General features: G+C 40.8%; 1 protein-coding gene across 14 annotated transcripts in view; it reads right to left on the reverse strand.

The window, feature by feature from the left end:
• Positions 1 to 15,033, reverse strand: part of wnk1b (WNK lysine deficient protein kinase 1b) — a 101,485-nt gene that overhangs the window by 23,577 nt on the left and 62,875 nt on the right. For 10 of the 14 annotated variants that reach the window (XM_074698416.1, XM_074698414.1, XM_074698413.1 and 7 more), the window contains exons 6-14: positions 12,967 to 13,055; positions 12,234 to 12,373; positions 11,629 to 11,708; positions 11,299 to 11,493; positions 11,070 to 11,142; positions 10,262 to 10,455; positions 4,683 to 6,101; positions 2,474 to 2,566; positions 813 to 884 (exon numbers count right to left, since the gene is read on the reverse strand). In XM_074698416.1, the coding sequence (XP_074554517.1) occupies positions 813 to 884; positions 2,474 to 2,566; positions 4,683 to 6,101; positions 10,262 to 10,455; positions 11,070 to 11,142; positions 11,299 to 11,493; positions 11,629 to 11,708; positions 12,234 to 12,373; positions 12,967 to 13,055 (2,355 nt within the window). The remainder of the gene's footprint in view (positions 1 to 812; positions 885 to 2,473; positions 2,567 to 4,682; positions 6,102 to 10,261; positions 10,456 to 11,069; positions 11,143 to 11,298; positions 11,494 to 11,628; positions 11,709 to 12,233; positions 12,374 to 12,966; positions 13,056 to 15,033) is intronic. The other 4 variants (XM_074698406.1, XM_074698407.1, XM_074698420.1 and 1 more) reach the window with 4 other exon arrangements.

The raw sequence follows: 15,033 nt of genomic DNA on the forward strand, positions 1-15,033 counted from the left end.
CAAACAAGAGAGAAAAAGAAAACAGGTGAAGCTAAGCAGGCAAAGAGGTTCAGTTTACAGTGAGTAATAAAAAACAGTTCCAAGTTCAGCAAAACTTCATCTTTAACCTTTTCAATTCAGTCAAAAGTTGTTTTTCATCGGCATGACTTGTTGACTCAGGGAAAAATCTAATTAATTACCATAATGCTGATTAAAAGCAGGCTGCCAGTCACATGGCTGAGCAGATAACTGAATTGAAAAGTCAAAAAACATCAAATCAGGCAGCTGAAAATGTGCAGTGCTTGGTTTACAAGTAATCAGACTTGTTTCAAGTTTTCCCTCCACACTGTGAACTATAGATTCAAGTCGTTTGATCTTCATACTTTACAAAGATTTGACAGTTTGACATCAGGAGTGGATTAAGCTAAATAATTCAAATACTCTGAGGGGATTATTGCTGCAGTTTAACTGAGGACTTCTTGTGTAAATGTCAGTAAGTGTCAGTGAGTGTCAGTGATTGTGCGTTCATGTGTGTAGGAAGATCATCTACAGGTGAGCAGAAGGAAAACATCACTGACTGACAGATTGTGTAAAGGTTGACGAAACCCTGAGGGGTTTTCTTAAAGATGATTATAATTCTGCTTTTGTGTGTTTAAAATGGCTTCAATGGAGATGAGTGCAAAAGTTCAAATGTGTGTAATTACTGAATTTAAATCCAGGTGTGCGGGAGCTTAAATTAAACTTGAGAAGCACTGACAGTTGTGTGCATTAAATAGGTATTTATAAAGTTTTGTGTGACATGTATGAGACTTTGTTCTGTTGCTTCTCTGTACCTGTGCAGACGCCTGGGGCAAAGATGTGTGTGTGGGGCTCTGCACTGAAGCAGGGCTCTGACTGGAAATGACCTGGAAGGAGAAAGAGATGGAGATGGTGACTTTACCGAATATATAAATACAAGTATTTCAAAGATCACACAGAGATCCTTTTAAGGGTTGATACGTTTTTAGCACACACAGTTCAACATCATGTCTGCTTTTAACAACCTGGATCAACTCAAATCCCTCTTCTGAGAACTAGAATTATAAGGAAAATGCCAGCTGGGAAAATCAAATTTACCTTATAAAATTCCATAAATACATTATCTTCTTTATTGTTAATTTCCCGAGTGGTTATCAAACCTCCAGAAAGTTCAAAAGCATGACTTAGCATGCTTACAAAATGACTCAGCATAAAAATCATCCATAAAATCTGAATGCAGTTTCAAGCGTTGAATACATCTCTTATTGAAACAGGATGAGTGTAATTATGGGAGAACGGCTGGTTCAGATAAGGGAACTGAGAAAATGTCTTCTTTTTATGACAAGAAACATTTGATCTCCGAATACCAATTTCAAGCTCAATCAAATCAGTTCAAGACAGCAATTAGTTCATAATAGTGCTGGGGGCAAACACAGAAATACTGTAGTGTTACTGTGGGCACAGAGCCCACTCTGTGGGAGGGGCAACCTTCAAGCAAAGGCAACAACTTCAAAGAGGAAAAGCCGACACAGGAATTATTTCTGTGTATAACAAAAAAGATGGAGTTATTTTTGGTGTTATCTTTACAGAGTTTGAAGATGCTGTGAGGAGTTTGAAAGTGATCTTGAAAAACTCTCCCTTCTAGTTATATGCTGGATTGTTATCCACACTTTAAAATGAGATTATCATCACCAATATTACAGGTTATTTTAAATTGCTACTTCTTAGCTTCTAGGTCGGGTCGTCCAGGACTGGATTGATCTTCAGCACGTCTAAGTCTCTGATGACAACACCACGCCGGCTGACGAAGTTTAGTAAAAAGAAGAGAGATCTGTGTTTTTCTCAGCTAAAATCGATTTCTGCTATTAATTTCGTAGTGATGGTGGACACAGGAGCCTAACTGTCAGACAGAAAAAGGACAGAAGAACAGGAGAGAGCTAAATGGGAGAGTGATACAGCCTGAGCTAAAGGCTAAGACACAAGCTAAAGCTAAAAGGGCTAAGCTGTTTGTGATAATGATCGTTCCAACCCACATGCAGCAGTTATTCCAGAATTTACTAACATTACATGTTACAGACATGTCTTAGAGCACCAGGCTACCAGCTGCTCTAAATATAAACGGCTACTAAACTACTTACAAACTGACAGTGTTTACTTGTTGTCACTTTAGCCTACAGATACGTCAGAGCTACGGGCCAACATATAGCCGGCTGCTACGACATTTGCTTGATGTCATGTTTCATACCGTAGAGCTACGTAACTGTACTGATAAATACCTTACCTCAAAACAAACACACACCTCATCGAAAGTAATTTACGACAGTGTGCAGAGACTACAGGCCACAAGGTGGCGAAGGGGTGCAATTAAAACAGATCCTCCTCATAGCATATTTAAGTATCAAGGGGATATAGACTTAATGAAATGTAAGGAAAGTAATGAGTGTAAGTGGTTGTACTTGTTTTTTAGTTGGCATACCTGTTGGGGGGCTCCAGGAGGAGCTGCCTGGGTGGCAGCAGAAACCAGAGGGGGTCCCAGAGGGAGCTGAGAGGTGGCAGCCTGAACCTGCTGCTAGAAGACAGATTGACAGGGAGACAGGTGTGCATAGAGACAGGTGTGCAGAGAGGAAGAAAGAGATGTGATGTTGAAGGAGGAATCAAGAGAGGGAGAAAACAAGAACTAATCAGAACATGTTTACAGCTCACGTGTTGGAAAATGCACATGGATGCAAACACAAGGTACGTCTGCTGTGCTACTGATCAAGAGTCTTTCATCTTGTGTTCACAGTCATGCACACAAAAAACACACACGCACACACAGATATATGCATACACACAGCTTGTAGTGTAGCTCATATAACAGCACTGGCACAATACTGAGGTTAGGCCGGGTGTAAGTACAGGGTTTTTTCACATGCAAGTCCTAAGTGATCGGTAGTGATAAAACATCAATGAAGCACAGAGTAGACGCTAGAGGAACTGACCCTTACAATGAAATATCAAAGAGATAAAAATCCTTCTCCTGTTCGTCTCCTGAAGTCCTCACACTTCAACAGTAGAAACAAGATAAAGTAGTGACGAAGTCTTTATTATTGGGGCAAACTCTTCCTGATCCTGTTGGCAGCTTTGCACATGCTCTAATTTATCATTAGAGATGTTTGTAAAGTAAAATATTTTCCCTTTGAATTCTGAGATTTACTTAGAAGCCTATCTAAAAATGAAGGTTTAAGGGTTTGGAAATACCTGCACTATCAGAAAACTGACACTGCCCTTACTGTGAACCCTTTGATGGGTTTTTGCTCTACACACACTAATACCTACCTTCTTATATCAAAGGCTCTCTTTTCAGCACCATACAGAATTAAAAACACTTTGTTTTAAATAAATAAAATGCATAGAAATTTAAAGAAAATTCAATGTGAAAGAAAAAATCAGGTATCTACAGGTTTAAAAAAACACAAAAAAGTGAAGATACCAGTGATTGTGAGCGGTTCAAAGTAAAAAATGAAGAAAGTAAAAGTGGCATTGATTGTATCAGTGTTCTAAAGGTTTAATGATTTTGGACAGTGACCTTTGAACCTTGTGCAAGAAGTTGATTTCCAGTCTGGACAGGAAATGACAACATTGTACATCATCACAAAGAACTGACTTTGAGTCAATATCTTTAGCAGTTATAACAGAAAACAACAGAGAGGCTCAATAAACAAATAAAATGTCTACCTGCGTGGTTACCTCGCTGGGATTGTCTGAGCCCCCTTTGTTTTGTTGTATGTTTCTGGGTGTTTGTCCATACAAATCTACAAAGTCTCAGAGTCTGAGTTTTTCATCCATAAGTGATGTTTTCAGACACATTGCATATTTTTTTAGTGTAAAAAAAGTTTTTTTATGTGTGGAGTGCTGCTTGATTAAAGAACTTGATAAATTCTTCAGACTAAATGGACTTTGGATTTGTATGAGTAATCAGGAAAGTATACCTTCACAGTATACTCCCACAAACACACATTTCTCATATACATTCATATATGAACATACAAACAAATACTACTTACTGATACTTTAAGAAAAAAAAAATACACAACGTAAACACAGAAAGAAGGAGGCTCAGACTGTTTGCTGATAAAGCTTCAACACCAGAGTGTGTCTCAAAAAATGGCCTTCTGAATGTTTCATTCAAAGGGTTCTGGGCCTGGAAAAAAATCTTCACGTCTTGGGACTTGAGTTAAACTTTTAAATTGTATTTTCAGGACAGATTCCTTTTTGAGAAGTGCCAGAGGATGAATAATCTGAGACATTCTGAAGACTGGAGCATGAGACTCACTCTGGAGGGATTAAAATCACAACCAAAGACTACATGACAACAAGGAAGCTTCAGCAGGGGGCTCCTGGGTTGGCAACGTAAACAAAATAAAACAATAAGAAAAGAAACAGGGATTTAAAAGCCTCTGGGAAGAGTTACTAAAATGAATCCAATCAGATGATTTTCAAATAAGAATCCACCATTTCTATGATCTCTATCAAAGTATTATTGATGCTAGTTAACTGTAATAGATTGGCAGATGTGTAACACAAAAGATATTAAAACAGACTCAGCGGGTGTTCGTGGATCTTTGCAAGAAAAGCAGCTGATATTGTTTCAACTAGTAATCAACCCAGAGGTCAGTGGGGGAATTTAAGGTTTAACTTAGTACCAGAGTTGGGTTAGCGGCCTGCATGGCCAGCAATGACTCATGGTACGTCATATCAGGCTGGGCCGGTACCACTCCTCCATGCCGGGCCCAGGCGCTCTGCATGAGGGACTCCAGCTGAGTCGATGACGTTCCCCCCAGAGGGAGATCAGAGGACAGAGTGGGAGGGAGAAAGCCCTGCATGGAGGGGGGATGTCCCTGGGGGTCTATGGGGTAAACTCCTCCAGATGAGTCATAGAGGGAGACAGATGAGGAGTGAGGGATGGATTGAGCAGCAGAGGAGTCAAATGATGGGAGGAGTGGTGGAGGAGGAGGAGGGGACTGGAACTCCCCAGCATCAGAGGAGGCCAGAGAGTCACTGGAGGGTTCAGGGCTCCTGTCTTTTGCAGCTATGCTGATGTGGTGGAGGAGAAGACTTCCTGGAGGGAGGGGGAGTTCAGGACTCACGTACGTGTACAGCTCCTCCGTTACAGGTTGGAGTCGGCTGTATGTGCCCGAACCTCCGGATCCAGTTCCAGTGTTGTCCTCCAGGGGGAGGTCCATGGAGCTCCTTCGGGGACGGTACAGTCTGGACGTGAGGACGCTTGGGTCACCGGCAGCGGCGGCAGCAGCTGCAGCTAGATGGAACTCAAAGACACTCCCACTCTGGGGTGGAGCGTCTGTCATTACAGGCGGAGCAGAAATGGAGAAAGCGGATGAAGAAGCGTGTTGTTGTGGAGGGTAACATGCGTCTGATGAAGACGCAGGAGCACCGCCACCAGCAGGAGCACTCATCGGTGTTAAAGGTTGAGGAATAGGGCTGTGTGCACTCATTCTCTGCATGAGGTGTGGGTGCAAAAATGCTGGCTGTGACTGAGGAACAGGTTCATATCCCAAACTAGCCGCTGCAGCAGCTGCTTGCCTCTGCTGATGGAAAAGCTGGTGTGCCGTCATCGGGTACCCTCCGTACGCCATCGCTTCATAATGGTCCAACAAGGCAGCTTGATTCAGACTTAACCTCCTCACTGCGTCCTCATGCTCTGCCCTCATGTCTTTGTAGCCATACAAACTGGGGTCAGATTGTCCAGGGAGATGCAGCGGCTCCCCGACACCAAGTCTTTGAGCAGCTGCTGCAAAACTTGGGTTCACCATCAGAAGAGAGGGCGCTTCAACTCCCTCCATCCCAGAGAAGGGATGCAAGCTGCTGCCATAGCGAGTATAGGCAGGCTGGAAGTGGCGTGTGTGTGCCTCTAGAATGGACGTGCTCTTGCGCCTCTGGGTGTTGTAGCCCTTAGGAGGCCCAGTGGGAGGAGGGGAGAAGGAAATGGGGCGTTCAGGGATGGAAGGGAAGAAAATTGTAGAGGGATCTGGGAGGTTTGGCAGAGGGATGCTGCCTGCTGCTGCTGCTGCTCCACCGCTGTAAGGGTGCGGCATTGAATGCTGCTGCGACAATGAGATACAATGAATTTAAGGATGAGACTCAGAAAAGAAGAGAGAGAAACACAGCAACGCCCCCACATGAAATGGAGAAAATAGTACATTCCTGAGTATAACTGTAAGGACAATAACATAAAAACATAGAGACATATCATCGTAACAAAACCATGGAGCAAAATCAGACAACCAACTTTGTTAAGAAGTGATGAGCTGCAGTGAGGAGGGGAGTCTAAAAATACCAAACTAACAAGCAGACAGACGGAGTGACGGACTGGCACAGCACAAAGACAAGCCAACAATGAGAGACAGGAGAGCAAAGGTACACGGGAGGGTAAACACAAGGAGAAGAAAGGCTGAACGCTGGTTCAGGGCGCCGTAATATCCTGATGACTGCACTCAGGAAATCTGTTCAATCAAAGAGAGGCTTTCAGGTCTGGGTTTGATTTTCTAAGCAGATGCAACTTCATACTTTATATCATTAAAAGATTTAATAAAAATAGTACATTGGATGAAATATGTTTAAGACATTTGTTTCCTAATGTTACAAATCCTGAAAAAGACATTGTTCCAGTTTGTGTTTGCAAGTAAAGAAACTAAAGTAGAGTGGGATGTTTTTACAATGTTTGTTAGAGTGAAAGAGGAGGGATTCATGATGTGAAGCTGATGATTTACTTGGTAGGAAGAATTAAGCACAATGCTGTCCTCAAATTTAGAGAAAACTATCAAACTTAGGCAACCCTAATGATCTTTGAGTAAGAGACTAAACTAAGCAGCAAAAGCTTCAAAAGTCAAAGAAATACTTTTAAAGCACATATTAAAACACATTTTTTTTTACATTAGAATTAAACATGTTTACAGTCTGGTACAACTATCATACTTGGACTTAATCATTCACATTTTAATTTGCAGAAAGTACCCTGGTTCATCTCAGTTCGTAAAGCACGTCATCCCCCTTCTCTGTCCCCAAATGTCCCGCCTCCTTCGAGCTGTCCTTTCAAAAATAAAAACATGAAGTGGCCAAATATTCTAAAGTCATCTGTTTTTATTATATTAAGGTCAAATTTATGCATAAATTTACATACGAAGGTACGGCTGAGTGTGCACACAGGTCGGTTTAAGGTCCACCTCAGCTTCACCTCTTCGCCAGTTTACAGAGTAATTAGAGGTTAACTGAGTCAGCGTTTCTGACAGCGCAGCTACAACCTTTTGACTCTTCAGAACCACCTCTTCAAAAACCAATAAGGGATGGTGTTTGAATAACGCCCAACTTTAATTCCTGCTTTTTGTCCTATTTTTCATGCCCTCTCTTTCAGCTCTCTATCAAGGGCACTAAGAACGATGAAATAAAACCACTTTGCTGATATTTGCTGTCGAATGAGCAGATTTCCTGATGGCAGATGCACATGATATTAAACATTTGTGTCACAGAGCGAATGAAAGCTCAAGTCAGTTAATCACATGGTGGTCTCACAGACGGAGAAAAAGAGAGATAAATGAGGTGGAAGAGAAGAAAGAAAAGCTCACATCAGTGTCTGAAATTAAACAAAGTGTGACAAGGACTTAAGTCATACAAAACTACTTAAATTTGAAACTCTATGCAGTTTTTTAAAATTAATTAAATATTATAAAATTAGATTTAATAGGTATTTACAGCACTAACCCGGCCCATGCTGTTTAAACTTTGTACTAACTGGAAACTCGCTTTTCTTTATGAAAATTGAATTGCTCTTTATGGAAAAATGTCGCTGCACAGCCATGAAACTTAGACTGCTAATTCAGCTTTCAACAAGTGAATCTGATTTTCTGAATCATGTTGTTGTTTACACTTTTCTTCTTGGCTCTAAATCTTTGTAAGAAGCTGCGATGAAGAAAAACCTGCTGCATCAGCATGAGTAATACAAGCTGTTTCATTAACAGTCCTCCCTGTTTCATTCAGCAGCTCAGATTTATTGACAGCATAATCACTTTAACAGTTTTCAAAACAAGATGACAAGGGGAAACTTTCCTACAAATAATTAATTTTTTTAACTTTCAGACACCATTGTGGCTCATCTTTCTCTCCCTCCCTCCTTTCATACTCTCCCCACCAATGTGACGTCTCTGAGATTAAGATTTTTGAACCTACGGGGCTGGAGAACAGGGCGGGCAGGCTGGCTCTCCGCTGCCTGGCCCTGGGTACGGAGGAGGCAGAGTGAAGGGGGAGGACTGTCTCCAGGGCTTTGGAGAGGCGCCCGGCGAATGTGTCCCTCTCAGCAGGGAGAGGCATGCAGGGGGAGGAGGTGGTGGTGGTGTAGGAGGATGAGGAGAAGGACAGGTCTGGAGGAGGGGTGGAGGGCGGCTTTGGACGAACAGCCATGGGTGAGGGAGTGTGGGAGAAGGAGTAGGAGGAGGGGGGGACGCATACAGACATGCTACGATTTCGACGACGGCGTGACGAAGGCTGTGGGCCGAGGAGGAGGATGATGGGACATGAAATACAAACACAAAGAAATTAAAGAGACAAAAACAATCTGGACACAGAACAAAATGTAAACACAACTCATGGACACACGTGAGAGAGGTTGTGGAATAGATAAGGAAAGCAAACAATAAATGATTGAATAAAAAAAGCAAACAAATCATAAGCTGACAATCACGACTGAACATTAAAAAGATGTTGAAATACCAAGTAAATTGTTTCTGTGAAGATCAATCAGTATTTATAACAGCATCCAACAATGAATTAAGAATGGATAACAGAACAAACAGCACAACTCAGAAAAATAAATTATACAGAAATAAAAGTTCAGAAAAACTTAAGAATAATAACAAAACTTATGGAGAAGGATGAAAATAGAAACACAAAATAACAAACAACAAAAACTGCAAAAATAAAACCAAACCAGGAATGAAAATAACATTTATATCAACAACTTCATTCATAAAGTGGTTTCTATACAACAACATCATCCCTGAGCTCAATTATATGACCTTTAGTGAGGACATGTGGAAATGTTATGTTACGTCACAGTCACTTAAAACTAAGCTAAAGCCATTATTGAATTATCAGGAACATCAGCTGACAAACTTAACGACCAGCCAGTTCAGTAACAAAATAGTCAGGAAAACTCTGCTGAACTGGAAGTTTGATTGCAGATGTAGAAAAAATGAGAAAAGAAAAGTTTGACTTGACTGTCATAGATCTGCTGATCTAAAGCTGCTGATAAAAACGTAATCATCTTGGGGTTCAAAATGGGGAAGAGGAAACAAAGCATGACGATATAAAACACATTGGTATTCAAAAAATACCTATAAGTACTTATGCTTTGTGAGTGCTCCTATAATCAGAATTAGAATGAAAGGCAGAGCTTATTGTGCATCCTTGTGTAAAGAATGGCATGTATGGGGAAATAAGTTGAATAAAGACAATGTATCTGAAAGATCAACAATCAAAACAGTACATGTGAAGGGTATTTCCTATTTGATTTTTTTAGAACCTGTTTTGCATTCTTACCTGACTATTATGTTTCAGGTTGAGCAAAGTAAAATGTTTGGGTTTTGATGCATTTTAAAGTCTCTAAATACGTATATTAAAGAAAAAATGGATTTACTAAATATACACAATAAAACCAACAAGGAGGGTGGAAGCCAAATTAAAACTTACAAATAAACTTATTCAAAAAAAACATGTCAATAAATTAAATATGTGGATGGAGAAAGAAGAAAAGGTAATACAGAACTGTAGTTTGCATGATAGCTGACGGGCTCACAATAGACTGAATTCCAATTTATTGGGGATGAGAAACAAAAGATTTTCAGCTTGCATACTGTAAGGGGAAGTTGTTTGATGATAACCAGATTTGCTAGCCAACTGAAACAGATTGTTTCTAACTGACTAAGTGATTTGTTGTTTTTACCCCTAAATGTTCGTAAAAAAAAAAACCTTTAGTCATCTCCTGCTAAAACGCACAAAAACGCAACACCATGCTCTGCTCTAATAAGTTTCATACCAACCCACTGAAACACTGCAAACGTCACTCCAAAGCAGTGCTCACTTCACACTGAGGGCCCACTTTCAGCACACCTGTGAGCAAAGCCCTGCTCACAGCTGTGTTAAACATGACCGTGCTCGCACACGTGCAATAAAACCTCTTTTATTTTGATATGTGGATGACATCATCACTCACCATTTGCTGCGGTGCCTGGGCGTAGCCTGGGTGCTGCTGAGGGGTTGCAGAAGGGGTGGGAGGGTAGGGGGTTTGGGGCTGGGAAGGGGGCTGGGAGGAGGGGGGGCAGCTGTAGGACATGGTCAGCTGATTCAGGTGGGGGGAGTCTGCAGAGAAAACGGAGGAGCCCTGGCCGCTGTCCAAACCTCCTTCAGCTAAGAGACGGAAAAAAGACCAGGAATCAAACTTCACCCTAAGGTTGGACTTCGAGTAAAATCAATGTTTACGAAAAATACTTTGGCATTTGAATAATCTTATATAATCAGGGATTTGCACTATTTATAAGTCATTAGACAGTGCAGGAGCCACCAGGGAGGACACTTTGTTTATGAAAGCATGACAACTTCTGAGCAGCTTCGATGGCACACAATCACAGGAAGGAAAAATTAACAGTTCCAGGGCAGAGCTTTTTGGGAACAATAGGATCGGTTTGACTCAACAATGGCTGCTGCTGCTTTGCACTGAGACAATGACAATATGGTCCTGGAATCACCCTCCTGGCTCGAGATAATGTTAATGGGTGTCTGCCCAGAAAGTGTTATGTAAGAGCTGTACAGTAATGTGTGTTTTTATTAGGAGGAGGTTGTGCAGGAATGAGATTTTATCCTCTAACGATTGTAAATAATGGAGACCTTTAGAGACCATCCCTTATTTTATGAATGAGCCATCATTACCTGAGTGACACAAGGGTGATCATTTACTTTTATAAACAAGGTCCTGGTTGTTAATGATGGTGCAGCACACTACATTCTCAACAATGTTTTCTTACATGTGTGTGAGATGCCGGATTGCTGATAATGATGCTGCTGATGCTCCACCTCAGTCTCCTCTCCTGTCTCAGCCTGCAAACAAACAAAACATGAGCTAGGGCAGGAGCTTAAATCTTTTTTTTTATATAAGATAATTAAGGATTACACAGTGTATGGGTCCACACTGTCTAATTTCAGAAAACAGAAACTGTGAGGACTCTGGCTGCTTGGTAAGAATTTTCCTCAAACCTGTACGTGTGCTGATTTCAGTGCCTCCTGGTGTTGCTGCTGTAGCTGTTGTTGTTCACTCTCCAGTCTCCTCTTCTCCTGCTCCTCTCGAACCAGCTGCCTCTGTTCCCTCTTCCTCCGGATCATAGAGGCACGGTCCTTGATCGCCTTGGCCATGGTTTTGTGGTCAGCCTCTGCGACATAACCGGATTCAACCTGGAGTGGTGACGAAGAAGTCTTATAGATTAAAAAAGCTCAAAATTCTCTTTAACACACTTCCTCTTGCCAAAAAACCCAACACTTTCCCATCACATGCCCCAAAATCTACACATGTTCTGTAACTGCACGTACCATTTCCTGGGCCACATCTTCAGGGACGTCCTTGTTCAGGTCAAAGGAGAACTCGATGGCTTCGTTGTCTTTGTATTTTCCTGCAAATCAGTGAAAAGTGGCTGATCAAAGAGCTGCAAATCTGTTTTTTTTGTAGTGTTATGATCTTCGGAGAAAGTATAACATATATCACAAAATGCTTTATTTTTATAACAGGTGACTTGGATATTTACACAGTAAAAAAGATAAAATTTACAAATGATGACAAACTTTTTGTAAAATTCTCAGCAAAAACTGAAATCCAAACAAGTGTTTATGTCTATTTTTATTGAAAATTACTTATTGTACTTTTTTTATATTAAAAGACAAGTAATACACCTAAAATGCTTAAAAACCTGCAAGCATGGTAAGAAAACTAAGCAATTTAGGCATCATTTTTGTCTTTACTATCATTAAATAAAACACTTGTCAGGTGAATGTGGCTCATAATTAGTCCAATAAGACAATCCTTAGTAAAAGAGATATCAACACTTGCTTGGAGTTCAGTTTTTGCTGTGTGGTTTACACTGCAAGAGGACAGTCATGCAGATTTAAAAGGTGAGGTTAAAAATGCAGTTTTTCTTTGCCTTTTAGCTTCTTGACGTCTTCTATCCTGAGCCACAGTTTGATGGCAATCATTTCCCCATCATCCTCCTCTGCCAGCTCAACCCTGACCCCCGTGTCCTCCTGGAAGAACGCGTGGTTCAGCAGGACTTTTATCGCATACCTACAAGAGCAAGAGACAAAAATAGACACAAAAGATTTAATACCAATTTGTTCAAGAACAGCCTTGTGAGACTGGACATAATAGGATAACAAGACAGGCATGGATTTTAAGTGAGGGGTCAACATGGTGCTGACTTTTAGATTAATCACAGACGTCACTGGCATGTTTTGGGCACTTCACTTGTTTTCTCATAATAAAACAGATAAAAAAATAATGCTAAAGGGAACTACACGTGTCTCTAGATTGGATCAAATCAGATCTGACTTGAGGAATTAGACAACTTGTCTTCACCAAGGAGATGAGGAATTTGCCCAAAAAGAAAGAAGCACATTGAGAAAAAAACAAGAGCCTTGGTTTATTTCTACAGCAGGAGAGAGGACAGTGAATGTTTTGGCTCTCTAACAGCATGAACAGAGAGAACAGAGGACTTCTTATTTCTGACCAAGAGGCTGTGAACCAGAACAGGACTAGAAGAAGTCACTCACACAGTTAGTGCTGTTTGTTTTTGTAATATCATATAAGGTTTAATCACCTGACTATGAAGACACAAACTTAACAGGTGGGATCTAAATGTGCACGTGTTTTAGTCTTACCTCTCATCCTTGTTTGTCCTGATGCAGCCTTCAATAATTTCCTTCACCTCAGGAATGGCTACCTTATCAAAACTGCCAGGCTTCACTCCCTGAATACAAGAAGAAGAAAGACAAGACAGAAATTTTCTTTTAAGTCAATTACATTTTTACATTTGAAATGATAAAGTACCGATCCCTGGTAGCTGGCAATCGGTTCCGGTACTCAACAGTACCAATTTTCAGTACTTTTTTTTGTGTTTATGTGGTAAAAATATCAATTTCTTTCAAAAAAAAAGGTTTTTTTTTCAATTTGACGTATTTATTCTTCAATATATAACCTTACTAACCAGCATGGAAAATCACCAACTCTTCCATTCTCATTCAGTCACAAGGATGCATTTAGGTACCTGAACATGGTAACTTTTGATTTTACGCAAGGGGCAACATCCGGTTCGTAAAAATGAAGCCTATGTGGAAGTGCTTAAAGTTGCTGTTCATAATCAGCTTGAGGCTGGCTGCAGAAAGACCAGAAGTCACGTAAACACCCAGACATAAAAACAGACTTTTACAGCATTAAAAAGCAAATATACAACCTGGTTCAAAAACAGCTTGGGTCTAAAATGCTGATTTCACAATCGGCATACACTGTATGATGAGTGTTTTTTTTCTGTCTCTGTGGTTTAGGAGTCATTAGGATCGTTTGATTTTCCAATCAGAGGCATAGCTCAGGTCACATGACCTGTGGGCACCCTGTAGCTGTTTGAAGAAAAACTCACAGCCGGCGTCATAGCAAATGTGTCTGTGTCTGTGGATTGGCTTCATTTCACGGTTTAAGGAACAGACCAGTGACGTAACGGTGGCCACGTCCATGTTTTATACAGTCTATGTTTTCACGTGAAACGGTATCCGGTACTTTTGGCAGAATTCGGTTGGTACCTATAAAAGTACCTTATTCAGTTCCCATCTCTAACACAAAAGGAGATTGTTGAAGTGGCTTCAGTCTACATACTCCCTGTTTACATCTTTAAATACACAAAAGTATGTGCTCAAGACAAAATTATAGCAGGATTAAGTGATATGGAGTGAAATAACAACAACAAAAGCCGTTTTTTTTTTTTTAAGTATTGTTGGGTGAAGGTCAATCATTTGCTGCCGAGGGTTAAATTTCATAAACTGAGATTCTCTGTCTAGAATAAATCACTATTTAGAGCCTTGTGTAGCCAATAAGACATCAAACACTTATCTGATTAATAAAACTCATTAAACGCATCAGCAGGGACCTGTTCTGAAGTTTATCACCAACTGAAGACAGCTGGAGGGCCAAATATGTTTATAAAACATTCACTGTCACAGATTCATTTTGGCACTTTAGAGTAACTTAGAACAAGTAGTTTCCAGAGGTCTGTGGAAAGTTTTAAGCCCAGTTTTTCAGAAGTGAACAGAAGTTGAGCTGCACAGCATGACAGAAGGCATCTCAATGAGCGGTTCAAACTTTGTTAGTGGAGGCACAGAACAGCCTGGATGAGTCTGAATGAAGCAAAAACTGAATCATGAATGAATAAAAGACAAAGTCCCACGTTTGCTATATTGTACCAGACTTGCAGGAAAACAACCCAGTGTATTTTCATGTCAAACTGTTAAACGTTGATATCAGAAACAATAGAAATCTTTATGCTTTGGAAGATGTCAGACTTTTCTAACAGCTGCTGCAAAGCTGGTAAAATAAATCAAGAGACAACTTAACAAAACTGATCTCCTTAAAAGACAACACATACTAACATAGAACCCAGCATCAAAGATTTGTTAAAGTCACTTACCCAGACATCACCAGATAACTCGAGGAGTTTTCAGATTTGACTGACTGCTCGACCGACACACAGAAAAGTTTTCTTTGCTATTTGCTCCAGAAAACAACCTCCTCCTTCTGCTCCTTTCCTCCGGCTCTGTCCTCTCTTCCTCCTGTCTTTCTTTTCTTTCCTTACTTTCTTGGCTGGTTTCTCTCCTGCAGCCTCCCTGACTTCACAATTACATAACAGCCCCCCATCACTCTCTAATACACACTCAGACCTGCACAAGCGCGCGTGCACG

Source organism: Halichoeres trimaculatus, unplaced genomic scaffold (genome assembly GCF_033239565.1).
Source record: "Halichoeres trimaculatus isolate MK-OKI-2021-1 unplaced genomic scaffold, fHalTri1.1 fHalTri1_scaffold_21, whole genome shotgun sequence".
Lineage (NCBI taxonomy): Eukaryota > Metazoa > Chordata > Actinopteri > Labriformes > Labridae > Halichoeres > Halichoeres trimaculatus.